General features: G+C 56.7%; 1 protein-coding gene across 6 annotated transcripts in view; it reads right to left on the bottom strand.

Moving 5' to 3' along the window:
- SEPTIN9 (septin 9) overlaps nucleotides 1–20,235 on the bottom strand; it is a 215,261-nt gene that overhangs the window by 115,115 nt on the left and 79,911 nt on the right. The window contains exon 1 of one of the 6 annotated variants that reach the window (XM_065532050.2): nucleotides 11,837–12,052. The exons of 4 other annotated variants lie outside the window; for them this stretch is intronic. In XM_065532050.2, the coding sequence (XP_065388122.1) occupies nucleotides 11,837–11,891 (55 nt within the window). In that variant the 5' untranslated portion in view covers nucleotides 11,892–12,052. Of the gene's footprint in view, nucleotides 1–9,015; nucleotides 11,197–11,836; nucleotides 12,053–20,235 lie in introns of those variants that run through there. One more of the 6 variants, XM_065532051.2, reaches the window with a different exon arrangement.

Raw genomic sequence — 20,235 nt, 5'->3', positions numbered from 1 at the left:
TTGGGAGGCTGAGAGGGGTGGATCACTCGAGGCCAGGAGTTTGAGACCAGCCTGGCAACATGGTGAAACCCTGTCTCTACTAAAAAATCCGTGGGCTGGCAACTCCAAGTCCCCAGCAGCCTCCAAATGGAGGCTTTCCTCTTGTAGGATTCCCAAATCCTACAAATACAAGTGTCTAATCGAGCTACTCAGGAGGCTGAGGCATGAGAATCACTTGAACCTGGGAGGAGGAGGTTGTAGGGAACCAAGAACAAGCCACTGCACTTCAGCCTGGGACACAGTGAAACTCTGTCAAAAAAAAAGGTGGGGGGGGCGCGGGGGTCTCCCTATATTGCCCAGGCTGGTCTCAAACTCCTGGGCTTAAGGAATCCTCCTGCCTCAGCCTCCCAGAGTGTTGGGATTATGGGCACGAGCCACCATGAACTTTTAAAAATAACATCTACTGCTTTTATCCTGACTGTAAAAGGAATTTAGGCACAAAGCTGAAAATTTGCAAAATGCAGAAAAACAAAGGGAAAAATCTATAAACCCACAACCCAGGTAACCTCCATCAATATTCTGACAAATGTCTTTCCACTCTTTACTGGGGAGTGTGTGTGTGTGTGTGTGTATGTGTGTAAAACAGGTTCAAACAGTGACAATGTTGGGTGCTTTTCTCCCTGTGCCGCTATGTGGCTGAGGTCCCTACACATGTTGGGCCCGTTCTCTCGATTCCTCTGTAGTCCTAATGTTCTGATTCCAGATATGTCACTCTCGGCTCGGACTGTTCAGGAGAATCATTTCTGGATCTTGCTAAACAATGGACTCTGCTGGTCCCCAACTCTTGGTGGTTCTGGTTCAGGAAGGCTGGGTGAGCCTGGGCACCCCGAAGTGTTTCTGGGGAGCTGCAGGTGTGAACCTCTGTCCTTCTGAAGACCCACAAGCCTCATCTCCCCCATCCCCTCCTCCCTCCCCCTGAGAATCCTACAAGAGGAAAGCCTCCATTTGGAGGCTGCTGGGGACTTGGAGTTGCCAGCTTATAGCCCCACCCTGCCCCCACCTCCCCGGGAGTTATCTAAGGACAATGTCCAGCCTCAGCCGCCAAGTCTCAGCTCTAGGGTCAGTCACACACTGAAGGACATGCAGAAGTAGCTGTGTGCTGGGCACTGCTGAGGACAAAGGCCTGAATGACGAGCGGGAACAAGGTCACAAGGTCCTAAAACCTGCCTGAGGTCCCACAGTCAGGGCCTTGGAAATCCATGATAAAAGCCAGTTTAACACCCTGCCATGGAACACAGGCAGGAGAGGGAGCAGCCCCCCGCCAGCCTCTTTGCCAATCACCCAGCTCCGGGTCACAGCCAGGGCAGCCGGCGCCTTCTTCCCGGCTCGACAGCCCTCAAGGGCAGGAGCTAGTTTGCCCATCATTGTCCCCTCTCCACTAGGGCCTGGCACCCTGCCTGGCATGTAGTAGAAGCCTAAGAAGGGTTCACTGTGTTCATCCTACAATAGTCAATGTGTATGAGTGCTTACCATACCTGAAGTCAGTGATTTACTCTTGTCCCCATTTCACAGATGGGAAACCGAGGCACTGAGAGGCTGATGACTCCCCTACATTGCCATGTGGGCAAGGGCAAGGCCAGACGTGAACCGGCACGCTGGACCATCGCGCTCTCTTCCTTCACACTCCACCCTGGGCCTGGGAAAGCTACCCTTGGAGATCCCCACGATGCTGACACCTCACTCAGCCCCTCCGTGCACCCTCTCCCACGCCTCCCAGCCAGCCTGCCAGGTAACACTGTTGTTCTGGTTTTGCAAACACGGACACTGAGTGGAAGAGCAGCCAGGCTGAAGTGGGGCAAAGGCAGCCCCCGTCAAACCCCAGGGTCGGAACCCCCAGCCATCCCCACTCTCCAAGGACTAGTAGACAGAGATTTCCACTGGGCTCAGCCAGGGGCCAGGGAACAGGTCTCCGCAGTGGGGAGTGATGGAAGGATGCAGTGTGCACTGGGAGGACCCGGGCCGGCCTTCCAGTGCTGGAGCCTCGGCAGCCCAATCTACCTTGTTGGGCTCTCGGGGGGATTAAAAGAGACCTTGTATACAAAGTACCAGCCCAGGGCCTGGCACCTAGGAGGTGCTCAATTAAAGGAAATGGTTATGAAAAATAACAAGAAGAAGCTCAGAGGAGGTGCCTGTGGGTAACGAGGGAACAGCTGGAAGGGCCTGGACTTGGGTCAGAGACAAAGAATGCAAGAAGGAGGGAAGGAGGGAGGGAGAAAAGGAGGGAGGGAGAGAAGGAGGGAGGGAGAGAGGGAGGGTAGGGCAGGCGACAGCTGGTTCCAGGGCAGCTGTGTGCAGGAGTCTGCTTCATCATTTAAATATTGGGAGAGATGTAAATATTTGAGTGAGGTCCTCCCAGCCTGGCCGTGCTCTGGCCACAGCCCGGGCTGGAGGAAGAGTTCCTCCCTCACCAGGGTCTCCGTTCTGTGCCCCCTACCCCAGCTGTCCCAAGATTCCATGTTTCCGGGCCAGGAGCAGGGGGCTGGGAGCAGCAACCAGACAGGGCAGGGGCGCTAGGGAGGGACCCCGCCTTTGCTTCCACCCTCCTTCCTCTGCACAGCACTGGGCCTGCAAAGGTGCGAATGAAGGATCTCCTCCCCCACCCGCCCCCAAGGGGCTCAGGCGGCCAAGGGTTTCTTTTGTAGTCTAGAAAAAAAGCAAAGCATCCCTTTCTGAGGTTTTCTGGTGGAGGCCCAGGGTTTAAAGCTCGCTGCTACAAACTTGCAGCCCCCTCTGCCCTTCCAACAGTGCCTCTCTCCCACCCGGGTTATTTCACAGCCCAGGTCCCTCCCAGCCCTCCAGGCCTCCTGGGGAGGAGGACGGATGCAGAGTCTGGATCTTGTGCACAGCAGGGCCCCTCCAATGTTGCAGTGCACCCCGCTTGGCTGGAAGAGCCTCTCTCATGCCATGACCTGTGCTGGCACCAACAGCCCTTTCCCCTACCTCCCACCTGAGTGCTGAGGGCAGCTGTGCCAGGCAGACAGACTCTTCCACACAAACTATGAGTCTGCAGAAATGGCAAGAGAAGGCCAGGCGCAGTGGCTCACACCTGTAATCCCAGCACTTTCAGAAGCCAAGGTGGGCAGACCACCTGAGGTCAGGAGTTCGAGACCAGCCTGGCCAACAGGATGAAACCCTGTCTCTACTAAAAATACAAAAACTTAGCTGGGTGTGGTGGTGGGTGCCTGGAGTCCCAGCTACTCACAGGCTGAGGCAGGAGAATTGCTTGAACCCAGGAGGCTGAGAATGCAGTGAGCTGAGATCGTGCCACTGCACTGCAGCCTGGGCAACAAGAGCGAAACTCTGTCTCAAAAAAAGAAAAAAAGAAAAGAAAAGAAAAGAAAAAAATGGCAAAAGAAGTTGGCCAGCATCACCTGCCTGGAAATCTGCCTGGCAAATTCCTACCCCAGTCTCTGGCTAGGAAGCCTTCCTCCAGGAAGCCCTCCTGTTCTACCCCTTCTCCTGAGCCCATGCCTAGACCCCCAGTGCCTGAAACAGAGCTGGCCCTTGGGGTACCCATGGACGGCTAAACAAATAAGCCAACTGCTTCTCCCACCCCCAACGACGCTCCTGGCCTGGCAGGGCATTCAGCAGTAACACTCGGCAAGTGGACACCAAGGAATACCCCTCACCGTGCAGTCCGCACCAGGGATTCCAGCCCTTCATTTTAAACCAAAGGAAAAAACCCAACCCCAGCAAACGTACAGAGCACTCCATTCCCTGACCTTTAACAGGAGGCAAGAGGCAGAGGACAGAGGAGAAGGCCGCCCCTCCAGGCCTGGTTTGGAGCCAGAAAGACTTGTATGCTCTTACTGTAGATAACATCGGTCTCTGGGGGACATAGGGCAGGGGCCTGGCCTGCCCCTCGCAGGGAAACTGCCCACCCACGTGGAAAGCAGGGCCAAGGGTCCCTGCTTGGAACCAGCTTCCTGCACATGGGGTGGGGGGTGGGGACAGAAGGAGATCCTGCCTGGACTGCATGGAAATCCACCAGACTGCTGGCTGCTGACATAGCAGGAGCAGAACCATCTCCATCTTCCAGGGCCCTGCCTGGGGGAGGGGAGAGGCTAGGTGGCTCTGTCCAGGCCACACTCCCCATGCCCAGGACTGCTCTCTTCCCACCAAAAAGAAAGATGAGACAGGTCCATCCTGAACCTCCTGGAGACGGGAAGGGGGTCTGTCTGGGGCCCAGGTGGCTCCCTCCCTCATGCCCAAGGGGTCCCACAAGGAGGTGCTAGGTCCCCAGGCCCTGCCCCAGGGAACTGCTGCCTACAAGGTCCACAGGTAGAGCCAGCCAGGAACGCCCTTCATGCCACTGGCTATGGGTTGGAGGCTGCGAAACCAGGCACAGAATCAGAAAAGACCTGCCACAGGCTGCAAAGGGCTCCAGAGAGCTCCAGCCCCTCAGAGGGGCAGTGCTGTGGAGGGGGTGAGAAGGAAAAGCCAGCTCCTGGGAACTGCCCATCCAGAGTCTACATAATACCTAGGTGGCACGAGATAATGCCCTACTCCCCACCCCACCCTTCCACCATCACCCAAGACCTGAGCCCCTGGGAGCACCCCGTGAAGACAGGGGGATGTGCGGTAACTGCCCCCCAACTTTACACCCAGAGGCTAACCTACACTCAGAAGACCCCTCCGAGGCCGTGGCCAGAGTTTGGGGCAGGGGAGGGGAAGCGGGTGGATGGGAAGGCCAAGGAGACTCCCAGGAAAGCCACTCCAAGTGTCTGCAAGGCTTCATCGCCCACATCTAAGGCACGGGCTCCTGGCTTTGAGGACACAGGAAATTCGATGCCATGTGGGGAGGAGGGCACTGCAATGTGTTTAAGGCCAGGCCCCTTGATTTTCCAGATATTGGACGAATGATGGTTTCCCCAGTTGGCCCAGAGATGCCAGGGGAGACGGAATGCCAAAGCCTGTAGGGGGAGATTCAGAAATTTCAGAGAAAGAAGATGGACAACGAAAAACAAAAAAATACAAGAAGCCAAGTAGAGTCTGAGCCCCGCATTCCCAGCCTCCCCCACGGCCACAGGCAATCCCTGGAGACCTAGCTACAGGAGCAGTGGGGGCGGGCATGGGGGCGGGCATGGGGGCAGGCATGGGGGTGGGGGGTCTTGCTGTTTATGCTCCCAGCTGACATCGAGGTCATCTTCTTGTCCCTCTGTCTAAGTTTCTGGGCATTGGCAGGACTTTTAAAAATGACAACAAACTTGAAGTCTCTAGAACGTCTGCTGGGCCAGTCTAAACGGAGCCTTGGGGCTCTGCAGACCAAATTAAACAGCCTGAGCCCAGAAATGCCCCCAGGCGCCTGGGGGTGTCTAGGGGCCAACTGGTGGGTCTGTTTGGCTGGCAAGATGACAAATCCTCCCACTTCTGTGACTGTGTTCCAGAGAGTTCCGGACCCTTTGGTCTCATAAGCAACTCAGAGCCTCCAAATTTGGGAAAAACCAAGAGGGCTTTGGAAAGAAAGCCAGTGTTTGACCATTTTTCCTCAGTGGCTTTGTCAAGGGAGAGCACAGGAACTTGGTTTTTGGCTGGGTTTCTGGGACGAATCAAAAAAAAAAAAAAGGCAGGGGGAGGAGAGGGTGGCGGAACTGCCTGGGGCTCCAGCCTAGGCTATACACCAAGGAGACTTCAGAGGAACAGGCCAGCCCCATCCCCAGCATGGTGAGGGAGGGGCATTTGGCTGGCTGGCAAAGGGAAGAGATGGCAATAGTGAGGCCCTGAACCGGGTGGCTAAGCCTCATCCCCGAATGTGACCTCCCCTGATGCCTGGGCATGCAAGAAATAGGAGGTGGAGAAAAGAGGAGGAGACCCTAGTTCTGCTCTCCTGGCACCAGGATATCAGAGAACAAAGAAAGGAGGAGGAGACCCTAGCTCTGCTCTCCTGGCACCAGGATATCAGGGGACAGCTACCTCTCTCCCAACAGGCAGGCAGAGGCCACACGTCGCCAGGCTGAGAAGTCCCTGTGACTCCTACAGACAAGTGCACAATCTGCATATCTGCATTTCCCTGGGTGATGCCCGTCGTGTGTGGCCACCAAGTACACTCTCCACCACCAAGACAGCCAACGAGACCAGGTGGCCACTATGTACCAGGCACTGTGGTGACTGCCTGATACTGACCCCTGGGGACTCAGGCTCTGGTAAGTTTGTTTTTCCAGGCACCCAGTCCCCCCTCCACCTGCTGACACCCCGGGCCCAGTGTGGGGGTGTAGAGGTGCTCAGTGGATGGGTCCACAGGCTGGGCGAGCAGCAGGCAGCCTTGGCCCGTCAGCCCTTGGTCTTACCACTGGACAAGATGAGACTGTTCCAGCTGCCTGCCCAGCTCTGCACCACACTCACCTGGGCCCTTGCAGAGGCCTGCTGGGAGAGAATGTCCAGAGCAGTGGACACCACTCCCTGCGACACACACCCTGCCACAACCGCTTTTCAGGGAAAGGCCAGCCTGCAGAGCCAAAAGCAGGCTGCCAGCACCCCTGCTGTCCTCCAGCAAGTGCTCACCTCACTGTCAGCGCTTGGCCCTGCAGATGGGCATATGGTCCACCCATCTGTGACACTCCGGGGTGGGGGTGGGGGTAGAGGGTGACAGGGAAGACCAGGACAACCTCCCAGTAAGAGGAACCTGCAGCCAACATGACTCCAGCCTCCAGAGTGTCAGCCAGGCAGGAAAAGAGGGGTCCCATGGCTGCACCGGGAGCCTGGGTATCTGTTGGGCTCAGAGCGACCCCCAGGCGGGCCCTACAGGCACTGGTGTCTGCCGTGCTTTCCATAATTAGTGGTGACCGCGCTGTCCAGCCTCATTCACACAGTGGCATCACACAGGCTCTTGCCTGAGACCTCCCATCCCCAGACCTGTATGTTTAAGCATCCAAATCTACTGTCTTTTGCAAATGCCCCCTTTTCCCACCCAGATGCGACACCAGCAGCGACACCCACCACAGCCCTAGGTGGCCGGCCCCGTGCTCAGCACCACGGGCTGCATCTCACTGAGTCCCCCGGCAACCCTCGAAGACAGCTGTTTCTAACCCCACTGTGCAGGCAGGGAAGCGGGCAAAGACACTGAAGAAATCTAAGCCGCCCAGCTTTCCCATGGCAGAGGGAGGGCAGCCTGGGCATCCCTACACTTCCGCGCCCCTCACTCCTCCAAAGCACTGCCCCTCTGGATGCAAACTCTGTCCACTAGCCCCATTCAAAACCTTCCTGGACAGCCACAGCCTGCAGAAATCGATTCCAGCCTGCGGTCACCCAGTCACTGCAGGGTCCCGGCGTTTACCTCCATCTGCCTCTTCCCGGACATCCAGCCCAGGTAACCCACAGCCCAGCTGCAAGGCTGATCACGGCGCATCTGCTGCCTGGTGCTGTGTCCGCCCCCCTCTAAATGAACCAGCTTGCAGTCAGGACAGCAGGTCTGTCTGGCCCTGGCTCTGAACTCAAAGAGCATCAAATCAGCGCTGCCAGGGGTTGTGGGACCCGTACAAGAGGCCTGCCCCCGCTCCCCGTGGCTCCTGCCTCCCACCACAAAAGCTCAAACTGCAGGGAGGCAGTATTCACAGGAGGCCTTGAGTCTTGGCTGAAAGGCAGGATTCATCACGCAAGAGGCCTACAGGCATTAATTAGGGACAGGTCTGCACCTATTACCAAGCAACGGGGCCTTTCTCTAGGGAGGAAAGAGGCACCTGAATCCAGCCAGGGCCAGCTCCCACGTCCCGGAGGTGTCGGGACTCTCAAGCAAGAAGGCACGTCCACATGGCCCTTCCCACCCAGAAGCCCGTCCCACAGCCTGCTCTGCCTCCAGGACACAGCTCTGGGGGTCCTCCCTGGGCGACAGTGGGGACTCGGGAGAAGCTCGGATGCCACACAGCTCTGGGATCTCAGCACGTGGGTCCTGGGCCAGATTGTTTCAACAAACATCAAGGACTTTTGGATTTTTTCTCAGTGTGCAAATCTGGTTACAGCAAACACCGCTGAGCAATGCAGGCCAACAGCTGGCACTTGGAAAGGCTTTTGTTACACAAAGACCCAAGTTGTAATCGTGTTTGCGATAACAGACTTGGCCTGAATTCACGAAAGCGCATGCGGTCCGCCCGCCCCGCGCCTCCACCAACCAGAAGGGAGAAAGAGGAAAGGGTCATCCCTCTTGTCACCCTATTACGGGCAGTGGCGGGTGCTGCAGTCGTCTGGAGGCCCATTTGTACAGTGGAAAAGTGGAAAATAAGACTCTAAAAATCTCATCGGCAAAATACAAAACATTCTCCTTGCTGCTACATAGGGGCCTTCACAGAGCCCTAAGACCTCGAAGCCCGGAGACCTGTCCTGAAGCAGGAGCAAAGGCGGGATGCGGGAAGTTTGAGTCCATGGAAGACACTGACACCCTCTCCATTCCTGGGAACGCTGAGCCTGACGGACGCCGCTAGGACAGCAGAAGGACTGAATCCCCGTGCAACTCATGGGCGAGGGAGCATAACGCCATGGTGCCCTCTGTCCCCAAGACGGGAGGGATGGGGAAGGCCCTGGGCAAAGGGGACAGGCAGGGAAGGAAAAGGTGAAGAGAAAGGTGCTCCCCAGGGAGGGGCTAGATGTGCCCAGGACATGGGACATGGGCAGAATTTTAACTCCCAGCACACACACAGGCCCACGGACGGCTTCCCGTCTACCTGCTCCTTGGGGGTGTGCTGTGCCAGCCTGGGCACCTACCCCTTTCCCCATGCCAGGTCACTTGCCCTCTACCCTGCATACTGCCACTAGTTCTAAACCTCCTACAGGATTCCAGGCCTAAACGTCTGCTCAATTGGAAAACTGCTCCCAGAGATGCCATGGCTCAGAGCTCGTCCTGCTTTGGGGGTGGCCCCTGGAGTCTCCACCCCTCAGCAACCCACATGGTGACAGGTACCCACATCCGTTGGCCTCAGGAACCGTGGGGCCACCATCCCAGTGCTGCGAGGAGCTGGCAGTTTCCTCCCCACCCTTTCAGCCTACCTTGCAGGAACCAAGACACCAGGTGAGCTGCCCCGGGAAAGAGACCTGTGCTCCCGATGCACGGCTCCTGCGCCCATTCCCGGCTACTCCAGATGCTTCCGTGGACCAGCTGCACTCCCAGCGGGCATGCCTGGCCCTCCGCAGCCTGGCCCATCTGATCTTCACAGGCAGGCCCCTCCTTATGCCCCAGCCCCCTCTCCAGCCAGCTCATTCCGGCCTCCCCCACTGCTACCAGCTGCTGCTGGCCAGAAGGCTCTCCTTCCTCTCAAAACCCAATTCCTACTCTCCCTCAAGGTCCGCCTCCTCCATACTGACTTCTCCCCTGCTAGCTAGTGGCGACCTCTCTCCACCCTGATTTGGAAGCTGCCTGTTTGTATCACCCCCTGGCTGGGCTGAATCATACTCTCTCCTCCACCTCCTGCAATCATACCTTCCCCATGTCCATCTGTCCACCCAAGGTTGTCCATCTCCTGTATACACACCCCCACCCCCCAACTATACTCCAGGTTCCTTGGGCACCAGGGAGGGTCAACTTTCCATACCCCAGGTCAGCCCCCAAGCACACGCACACTCATGCACACACACACACTCTCTCACACCCATCCACTTGGGCCACCTGATGGCTCTAAGACCAGAATTCCCAGCAAAACCATTCAGGGTACACAAGGGGGAGACTGACACACACAGGGAACCAGCAGATCAAGGCCCCACCCCCAGAGACTGAGAAACCTTCCCCCAGAGCCAAAGGATTGTCAACTGCTGCACCAGGATGGTCTCAATGAGCCCATTGTCTCGGACTAAATTACAGGGTCACAAAACTGGCTTGGGAGGCAGCCGCAGAAGCAGCTCCAGATGGAGGTGCATGGGGGCGAGGGTGGAGTTATACCCAGAGACTGGAGGCAGGGGCACTAACAACTTTCGTGGTACAAATGGTGACAGCTGTACAACCAACACAACCCCAAACCCTGGCCTCCCCTCCCGCCACAGGGCTCCCATTGAGCCCCGAGAGTTCTTCCCCAGAAATCCCATCAGAGACCCAGCACTTCCGGTTAGGAACTGAGAGCAGAGACCTCGATCCCGCGGGCAGGGGGAGAGGCCCGCAGAACACAGGCCCTCTCTCCATAAGGGCTCACTGGAAAGTGGTCAGACCGGCTAAGTCGTGCCACTTGGACATTTGGGACAAGGGAGGCCCCTGGAGGAGCGATTGCAGGGAAGAGTTGCAAAGAGGCAGGGGCAGGGAGGCCACATACACTCGGGGCCTGCAGGAGGCTCAACGGAACACAGTGGACCTAGAGAGACCCCCCGGTATGAGCATGTGCCCAAAGATGTCCAGATGAGGGGGTGTGGCGGTGGAGGGGAGGCGGGAACAGCAAACCCTCCCAGCTCTGCGGACCCAGACCTCCCCTCCCTCTGGGAAGCATGGATGCAAAGGGCTAGAGCCTGAAAAAGTGCTTCCACCACTAAGCTGACAAAGTCGGTATGATGTCTCCAGCTCACACTCTGCACAGCGCAAGCGGCCACTGGATCACAACCCCCTCCCGTCCTTCGCCGCCCCACACCCTCCTCAGGCCCAGCCCTGAAGAACAGCCACTGGCACTCTGCTTGGCATCCAGCCAAGGTTCTGGTCCCCCAGGAGGCCCCGCCTCCCCCACCCAGATGGGGCTGACCCCAGGTGGGCCGTGTGGGCAGCTGGGCTCAGGACACCCAGATGCCAGCCCTGGTTCTGGCCATGGAGCGGTGAGGACCTCAGGCTGGTCACGTCCCAGCTTGGCCTGACACCTGGACAGTTGCTCATTTCAACAGACTTTCTCCCTCCCGGCCCACCAGAGGGCTCTGCCCAAGTCGGCGTAGGAGCCCCTCAGAGGGGCGGGGGCTCCAGGTCCTGGCAAAGGCAGGCCCGCCCCTCAGAAGCCCTGCCCCAGAGCGCTGGAGACCATTGTGTGAGCTTCCCCTCTGCCTGCCGTATTTACTCCCGCGGACGCAGGACGCAGAGCCCCAGCACCGGGAGTCACGAGGACGCAGGAAAGCGCACGCACTCACTCACAGGCTCAGGGACGCGGACGCCAGACCCGGGCTTGGACGGAGCAGCCCCGCAAGTCCCAACATACTTTGTAAACCCCGAAGACAGGAGAGAGCCAAAATGCGCTCTCTGCCCGCACGCAGGCCCCTTCTGCCCCCCACAGCCCGATTGTGGGAGGCGGATGAGGATGTCCCCCAGGCCTGGAAATGGGCCATGGGACATCCCACTCTGGACCTGCCACTGTGTCCGTTCGGTGCTCCCGGCCCACGGGCTGCACAAATTGGCGGCCCCAAAACTGGCGGCGTGGGGGAGGGGAGGGCTGTCCGCCCGAGCAGGACGCGGCTGTCCACTCGGTCGGAGGTGAGGAACGACCTCCCTATCCTGTTGCCGGGTCCAAGCGGGGCCCGAGAGCCGCCGGGGAGAGTCGAAGGGAGGGGGCCGATGGATTTCCCAGAGTGAAACTGTGCGCCCTGGAGAGTTCTGAGGCAGCCCCGCGAGCCCTCGAGGAGGTTGCTGTCGCTCGGCAAACACAAACAACAATAAAAGGAAGGAAACCCAGGCGGCAGTGCGCAGAACGAGCGCAGGGTCCTGTGAGGGCGCGCGGGGTCCCCGCGGGTCCCCCAACAGGGTCCCCCACGTAGGCGACGCGGGTACAGGGCCAGGGGCGAGCGGCGCTCTCGACAGGAGGGCGCCTGGATTGGGGGTCGCTCCTGCCCTCGGCGCACCTCCGTCCCGCGCCAGGCCCACCCGTAGGGTCCTCTCCAGCACTCTCGCGGCCGCAGCAGCCAGCCCAGCACCCACCTTCGAAGTCCGAAATGATCCCGTCCAGCTGCGCGTTGACTGCAGGGTCCGACATGGTGGCTGGTGGGCAACGGGTCGCGCAGAGGGCAGCTGCGAGGAAGCGCCCCCAGCGGGGCCCGGGCCCTGCGCGCTGGCTGGGGCGCCGCGCCCGCGCTCCTGCAGTGCAGAGCTCGCTGCCGGAGGAGCCCCTTGGCCCCCAGGCTCGGCTGAATGAATGGGGGAGGAAGGCGGGCGCCGGCCCCTCCCCGCGCTCTGCGCCCCCGCCCCGCCCCCGCCTCCCGGGCGGATCAGGTTCCCGCACCCGCGCCGGCCTCCCAGTCTCGCACTGGCTGCTCCGCCCGCCTGTCAAGGCCGGGCCTGGGGGACTGGGGCCCGAGCAGCCGCTGGGGGACAGTCCTGGGCACACGACCGGAGCGCCCCCCTTCTCCCCGCCTGGCCCGCGCCCAGGGGACGGCGAGAGACGCAGCCTCGGCCCCTCCCCCCAGGCGCCCCGCTGTGGCCAGATGTGGGCGGATGTGGAGGCCGGGCTGTGGCGAGGGGGGCGGGCGCCCAGAGGGGAAGAGATTCCTCCCCTTCCCCGGGCGCAGGGTCCTTCTGCAGGAGGCTGTATTTGGGCAGCCAAACAAAGTTCGCTGTCACCGCCGCCGCCGCCGCTGCGCCTGCAAGGGTTAAGCGGCGGCGCACGCGGCTGGCAGGCAGGATCCCAGCCTGTGGGCTCAAGAGCCCAGGGGCTCAGGGCGAACACGCGAGTCCCATGGCACCAGCGAGAGGCCACCAACTCGCACCCACCGAGGGCACCCCTGCAGCTAACACCCCCACCACGACCACCACCCCGGGGGCCACTGCTGCACCCTCGTGGGTGGGCCCTGGAGAAGGCACTGTCCGGGAGAAGGGGCACAGGGCGGGGATGGAACACGGCTGTCAGAGAAGCCAGGGACAGGCGCCGCCTCCCTCCACAATAAGGGCCTCCTGAGAGCAGGAAGTAGACCTAGTCAGGAGCAGAGGTTTCCGAAGGTGTGAAGGAAGGAGCTAGGCAGTGAGTGAGCAGAAAGGGAGCTGCCCCGGGGGCTTCTCCCTCCCGTCTGGGCCCTAACCTGAAGCCTAGCCTTCCCTCCAGGCCAGCGTCTCTACCATTAAACTGTATTACCCACAAGGCAGGCAGGGCCGAGTGGCTGGGGTAGACCTGGGGACCTGGGTTAGACACAGAACTTGAGAAGCAACAGGCTCTCATCCTCAAGAAGGGCCCTCCAGGTGTGTCACCTACAACAGAGAGAGGCGCTTCTTCCACTCGCCTTGGAAAGCCAGAAACCCTCTTCTGCATGCTCTTCCTGCCACCCCGGACCTTAGACCCTCGGCCTCTGCCCAGAGTCAGGGGCCATGTGAGAATTCACAGCACAGACCACCACCACCACCCCGCAGCAGCAGGCGCAAATGCTACAACTGCGCTCCAGTCCCTTGAGTGTGTGGCCTCAGAGTGCCTGAGAGCTCATCCTGGGTCTAGGGTCGCTCGCTGCGCGCTTGCACCTCCCCACCCACTCTGAAATATCCCAAATGTGCAGGAGTGCTGAGACTCCCCAGCCATTCTGGAGAGGTGGGGCGCGAGGGGGGGGGTTCTCTTGCAGAAAATGTTCTAGGTTTGGGTGGCTTTTTAAGTAGATGAAATCAAGTCCTTCCTTTTTAAGAAAAGCAGTCACTCCCTCCCTCATGCTTTGGATATTTTGAACTATTTTCAACCAAGTGAGTTTGTGGACATGGGAATTGCAAAACCACAGACATTTCAGATGCGTGCACACCCTCGTCTGCCTGGGAGCCCGGGTTTCAGAAATGGAGCCATTGCTGCCATTAATAGCACCCCGTATCTTCCATGCCAGGCCAGGGTATTTCTTGTCAGAACTCCAGCACCTGGGCCTATCGGATAGTCCAGCCCCTACTGGGTCATCTGTCCACGCCGCATTTGGGGATTTGGGGGTCCAGTACCTAAGAAACTCAGTCCAACAACACAGCCCCCTGGGAAGATGCCAGGTCCGGCACAACAGCCATCCTAAGCCACAGCATTATTCTCTCGTGTTTTTCTAAAAAGCACCTAGTGAGTGTGGACACACCCATGCAATTGTTCTCTCCCAGGGCTGGCATGGAGTTCCACCAGATTAGCACATGGTCAGCCAATTGTACATTCTCCGTCTCCACGCACAGTGCAGCAAACATATTTAGTTCCCTGGGGAGCCCCGCCAGGGTGCACGCCTCACCAAAATGGGAACCCAAGGGACAATGGCAGGAGGGCAGCCAGAAAGTGCCGGTGCCTGCATGACTGTGCTCAGAGCCCACCGGCTCCAGCCCCAGCCCCAGCCGCAGCCGCTGCCCCTTCAATGTAATCACTCAGAGCCACATGACCAGGCCTAGAAACCTCCAGGTAAAGAGGTTCCCCAAGCTCTGTCAGGAAACCCAAATCGAGGCTTGGCCACACTCCCAGCCAGGAAGTTCACCCTCATATCTAACCAACTGCTCTAATTGTACATCATTTATTTCCTTTTTTTTCCCTGTCCTCAGAGGAGATGGGAAACAGCTGGGCACCACCCTTCAAGTCATAATTACCTTTTCCAAATTCGAGGACAATCCAGTTGCTCCTTGGCCTTCTCTTTCTCAGCTTAAATCATCTTTCTCTAGCCCTTTAATCATATCCCGGGCTGTCCTTTGATCATAGCTAAGGGCTGGGTCCAGTCTGAGGCTCCAGGATTTTAATGAGGCCTGATTGCTACAGGGTAGTGAGGAGGCCCCCACCCCTCTTTCCTAGGGCCTCGGGGCCTAGACACACAGTCCCAGAAGGGGCACTGGGCAGAGAGGATGCACGTCGGCAGCAGAGAGGAAACTGAGCTGAAATTTGGCAAGAACAAAAGAACTGTAAAGGCCTATGCATCCAGCAAGGTGCATTCTTCCAAGGTCACAAGAGAAGGCAAGACCGACTGCAGCCCTGGCCAAAGGGACCGCCCGCGTCTTCAGTGCACAAACAGACCTATAGTGGGCTGAATGATGAATCCCCCAAAACAAAGATCTACCCACCTGGAACCTCAAATTTGACCTGATTCTGTTTAAGGGTTTCTGCAGAAAGAATTTAGGCAAGGATCTCAAAATAAGATCATCCTGGATTAAGGTGGGCCGTAAATTCAATGCTATGTCCTTCTAAGAGACAGAAAAGAAAGTACAGACACAGAAAAAGGCCTTGTGAAGACAGAGGCGGAGACTGGAGTGATGCAGCCGCAGGCCAAGGAACACCTGGGGCCATCGGAAGCTGGAAGAGGCAGGGAAAAGTTTTCCCCTGGAGCCTTCAGAGGACGCTGGCCCTGCTGACACCTTGATTTCAGACTTCTGGCCTCCAGAACTGTGAGAGGACACGTTCCCGTTGCCATAAGCCACCCCGTTTTGACAGTTGTTACAGCGGCCAGGAGAAACTCATGCCTTAGTTCCCATCTGCATCATGCCTTGAGGTCAAAGCTTCATACAGCAAAGACGTCTAAGCAATCACAAACCTCCTGTGGGTAGCCCACCCGTCCGGCAAGTCACTGTCCCGAGGGAAGGGGGATGGGGACAGGCAAGAGAGCCATAGGAAGCCCCTGCGGGCCTTTCTGGAAACGGGAAGGAGCAGGTCTGGAGAGAAACCCCACGGGTCAGGCCCCGGAGAAATAAAGCTTGCAAAGCGTGGGAACGGAGTGGGGAGGAAATCCACGAGGAAGCAGCGTTTGGCGCACACATCCATATCTGTGACCGCCCTCCAGGCACAGCCTCCATGGAGAAGCTCCGCTGGCAGGGAAGCGATGAAGCAAAAGGGGCTCGGGGAGCGGAGGAAGGTGGGGGGCTCTCTCCCAGCAACAACAAGGCTCCAGACGGGACACCCCATTAGGTGGCGGGCTGTGTCCTCACAGACGGAGACTTCCCAAGGGCAGGGCCCAGACGGTCTTGTCTCTGTGTGGCCTGACACAAAGTAGGCCTCCCTGAGCTGCCGAGCCCTGGGTCCATCAGTGGCAGGGCCTTCCACAGCCCCTCAAGTTCCCACAGCCCCTCATCTTAGGAAACGGCACTACCACCCACCTAGTTGGTCAAGCGAAGTCTCTGGGCACCATTGTTGACTCCTCTCTTTCCCTCACCCTCAGTATCCAAACCATGGTGCGTTTCTACCTCCAGTCTATCTGCAAATCAGTCTAAGCCTCCCTCCTCCAGGGGGGTGCCAGCTAACAGTCAACAACTGGCCACCTGGGACCTGCAAAAGCAACAACACTCGATTTCAATTTCCCGATTTGTAGCACTTGCCTATTCCTGCGATGTCAGTATTTCTGCCTTGGCCAATTTCTTACTTTTCTTTTCTTTTCTTTTCTTTTCTTTTTTTTTTTTTTTTGATACAGAGTCTTGCTCTGTCACCCAGTCTGGAGTGCAGTCGGGCAATCTCGGTTCACTGCAAACTCCGCCTCCCAGGTTCAAGTGATTCTCCTGCCTCAGCCTCCCAAGTAGCTGGGACAACAGGCACCTGCCACCACTCCTGGCTAATTTTTGTATTTTTAGTAGAGATGGGGATTCACCATGTTGGCCAGGTTGGGTTCGAACTCCTGACCTCAGGTGATCTGCCTGCCTTGGCCTCCCAAAGTGCTGGGATTACAGGCATGAGCCATCGTGCCCAGCCGGCCAATTTCAAGTTATTTGTATAACATCATTGGAGGTGAGACTGGGAAGAGATATTTAGTTACCACCAATATAGTGCTTCCATCATACAAATACAGCCTCAAGAACATAACTGCAACAGGACAGACAATAGTTAAATGTTGCAAAAAACCTAAGAGGTGATGAAAGGTGTGTATTTATTATCTTTTGTTTTTTTTTTTTTTTTTTTTTTTTTTGAGACGGAGTCTCACGCTGTTGCCCAGGCTGGAGTGCAGTGGCGCGATCTCGGCTCACTGCAAGCTCCGCCTCCCGGGTTCCCGCCATTCTCCTGCCTCAGCCTCCTGAGTAGCTGGGACTACAGGCGCCCGCCACCGCGCCCGGCTAATTTTTTGTATTTTTAGTAGAGACGGGGTTTCACTGTGGTCTCGATCTCCTGACCTTGTGATCCGCCCGCCTCGGCCTCCCAAAGTGCTGGGATTACAGGCTTGAGCCACCGCGCCCGGCCTATCTTTTGTTTTAAATATAATCACTTATAAGTAATTTTTTAATTTTTTGCTTAATTTTTCTTCATAACTTGTAATTTAATTCATATTGTATAAATCTGTCATTTTTCTAATAAAGCAATATGTTTTTCTAATAGAGCAATGCATTTTTACTATGATAAAATATATGTAATATAAAATTTACCATTTTAGGCCAGTCATCATGGCTCACACCTGTAAACCCAGCACTTTGGAAGGCTGAGGTGGGAGGATCACCTGAGGTCAGGAGTTCGAGACTAGCCTGGCCAACATGGTAAAACCCAGTCTCTGCTAAAACCCCGTCTCTCCAAAAATCAGCCAGGCGTGGTGGCAAACGCCTATAATCCCAGCTATCTGGGAGGCTGAGGCACGAGAATCGCTTGAACCCAGGAGGCGGAGGTTGCACTGAGCCAAGATCACGTCACTGCACTCCAGCCTAGGTGACAGGGCAAGACTCTGTCTAAAAAACAACAACAACAAAATATTTACCATTTTAACCATGTTTAAGTTTACACGTCCAGTGACATTAAGTCCATTCACATTGTACATCCATCAACACCATCCACCTCCAAAACTTTCTCCAACTTCCCAAACTGAAACTGTGTCCCCATTAAACAGTAACTCCCCATCCTTCCTTCTTCCCCTGGCTGCTGGCAACCACCATTCCAGTTTCTCTATGAATTTGACTTCATGTAAGTGAAATCACACAACATTTGTCCTTGTGAGACAGGCTTACTGAGCACGAGGTCTTCAAGGTTCATTATTCAAGGTTCACATGTAGTATGTGACAGAATTCCATTCTTTCTGAAGGCTGAATGATATTCCACTGTGTGTACACACACTTTGTACCTCCATTGCTTCCACATTTGAGCAATTGAGAATAAAGCTGCTACAAACATGAGTGTGTAAATATTTGTTCAAGTCCTTGCTTTTATTTATTATTATTATTATTATTATTATTATTATTATTATTATTATTTTAGACGGTCTCACTCTGTTGCCCAGGCTGGAGTGCAGTGGAGTGATCTCGGCTCACTGCAACCTCCATCTCCTGTGTTGGAGCAATTCTCCTGCCTCAGCCTCCCGAGTAGCTGGGATTACAGGCACCAACTACCATGCCTGGCTAATTTTTGTTTTTTAGTAGAGATAGGGTTTCACAGTGTTGGCCAGGGTAGTCTCGAACTCCTGGCCTCAAGTGATCTATCCTCCTCGGCCTCCCAAAGTGCTGGGATTACAGACGTGAGCCACCGCGCCCAGCTGTCACTTTAGTCTTAAACATCACAGCAACTCTCTCAGTGTCCCGTGAGACCCCTTGAGACAGTGGCTTTAGGGACTCCACACACACCTGTTCACTCCTGTGCAGTGACAAAGTACAGTTTTCTTTGCAGAATGGCAGAGTCAGGAGACTCCTGATGGGGCATGAACCCAAAGGGGCAGAGGAGACGTTCAGAACACACATGGACTCTTCATGTGCGTTCTGCCAGCCACCAGGCAGACCTGCTCCAGCCTCGACGTGCCCAGGATCATGGACAGTGCGTGGTTTCCACCAAGGCCAAGCCCCTGGAACCCCTTCTCCCTTTACATCAGCTGTACTGGGAGCAGCTACCAGGCTGTGGACCACTAAGTCTCTTTCAGGCTACCTGAGTTTGAATTTCCCCATTCAGCCTGACTGTGACCCGGTATGCGGCTACCACAACCCATCACACCCTCTGGCTGGCCGATTCAATGCAACCATAAGGTTTCACTCAAAGAAGCACATGACCAATCTGTTCCCCAGACTTCCCAGTGATCCCCCCAGCCTGCTTTGTGCAGAACATTTACAGCAAAACCTGACCACAGCGGCCTGAGCTCTTATCTCCAAGGCAGGGGACTTTTTAAACAAAGTATTAGTGTTCTAAATTCATGCTCTCCCAAGGAGGCTCCTGGCCTTCAGCACAGCAAACAGTCTGCTCCATGGCTCCCGGGTCCCCACCCCCACCTCATCCGAGCTACCCACTCCAGCACTTGGGACTGAATCAGCTTGGAGTTCCCCAGCCCTGCTGCCTGCTGGCTCTGATGATAGGACCAGAGAGTGCAGCACTGCCTGGACCTCCTGTTGCTACATTTTACTGCAATAATATCCAACCTGATGGAACCCTGGGAGCAAGTGGTGGGGGCGGGGGGGGTGGTGGTCAGGGGCTGCACACACAGAGGACAGAAGGACTGAAGGACTGGGTGGGAATTATGACCCCTCCAAGATGATCCCTCACCATCAGAACCCTGGCTGTGCCTCCTGAACAGTGTTTGTTTATTTGCATATCCGGCGAGCTTTTCGATTAGCAAATTCAGATGCCTGGGAGTCCACCAGTGGCTCTGCTGAGGTATAACCCAGACATGATGGCTCATGTCTTCTTCCTGATCATTCTCTCTTCACACAGTCCCGTGACCAGAGGGTTACTCCTACTCCTGTTCCTACTCCAGCCCCACAAGACGGTCTTGAAATGGCTCAAGTCTCCAACTTCCTAGCACTGTCTGAGAATGGAGTACAGAAATGAGATGGGGACACAGTATCCCATGGACACCAGTGATGGAAAAAAACCCTCTGACCCTTCCGGGAGCTCTGCAAAGTCACACTCGGGGACAAGAAGGAGTGGCCAGCCTGGCACTGACCCAGCCTCAAAGCAGCCAGTGACTAAGGCACACAGCTGGTACCTCCTCACCCCCAGGGTGCCAGGAGGCTTGGCTAGAACATGTGCCAGCCAAGAGAAACAGGCTGTCCCTGGGGCCTTGGTGTCCTGGCCTCCCTACTGTTTTTCTCAAGGAGGCACCCTGCTCTGTGGGGTCTGAGGCTGGAGGCAACTTGCCACCGATGCAGTGCAGGGACGACGGCTGAGTCACCAGCCTGCCCTAGTTCCACGTCAGCAGGAACAACAGGGACTCAAGCAGAGAAGAAAGCATTTATTTTTAAAGTCACCACAGTGACTGAGGCGACATCATCCCCAGGGAGCCCTCCTCCCTGCTGGCCGTCTGTGGACGGTGGCTCCGTGTTCTAACAACGCCTCTGTCCATCCCATAAGACCCAGCAGGTGGAAGGAAAGAGGGTGGAGGTTGGGAGTGGCGGCCAGGCAACCCGGGAAGGGCAGGGAGCAGGAACATGCCCTCCCTCTTCTGCACCCGCTCAGAAGGCTCCACAGGGCCTATCCTGCCATCCACAACCCCAGGGGATCCTCCCTCAATGCCTGCCCCATAAAT

Source organism: Macaca fascicularis, chromosome 16 (assembly GCF_037993035.2).
Source record: "Macaca fascicularis isolate 582-1 chromosome 16, T2T-MFA8v1.1".
Classification (NCBI taxonomy): domain Eukaryota; kingdom Metazoa; phylum Chordata; class Mammalia; order Primates; family Cercopithecidae; genus Macaca; species Macaca fascicularis.
Note: the sequence above shows the minus strand (reverse complement) of the source record. Positions and strands in the feature narration are given on the sequence as shown.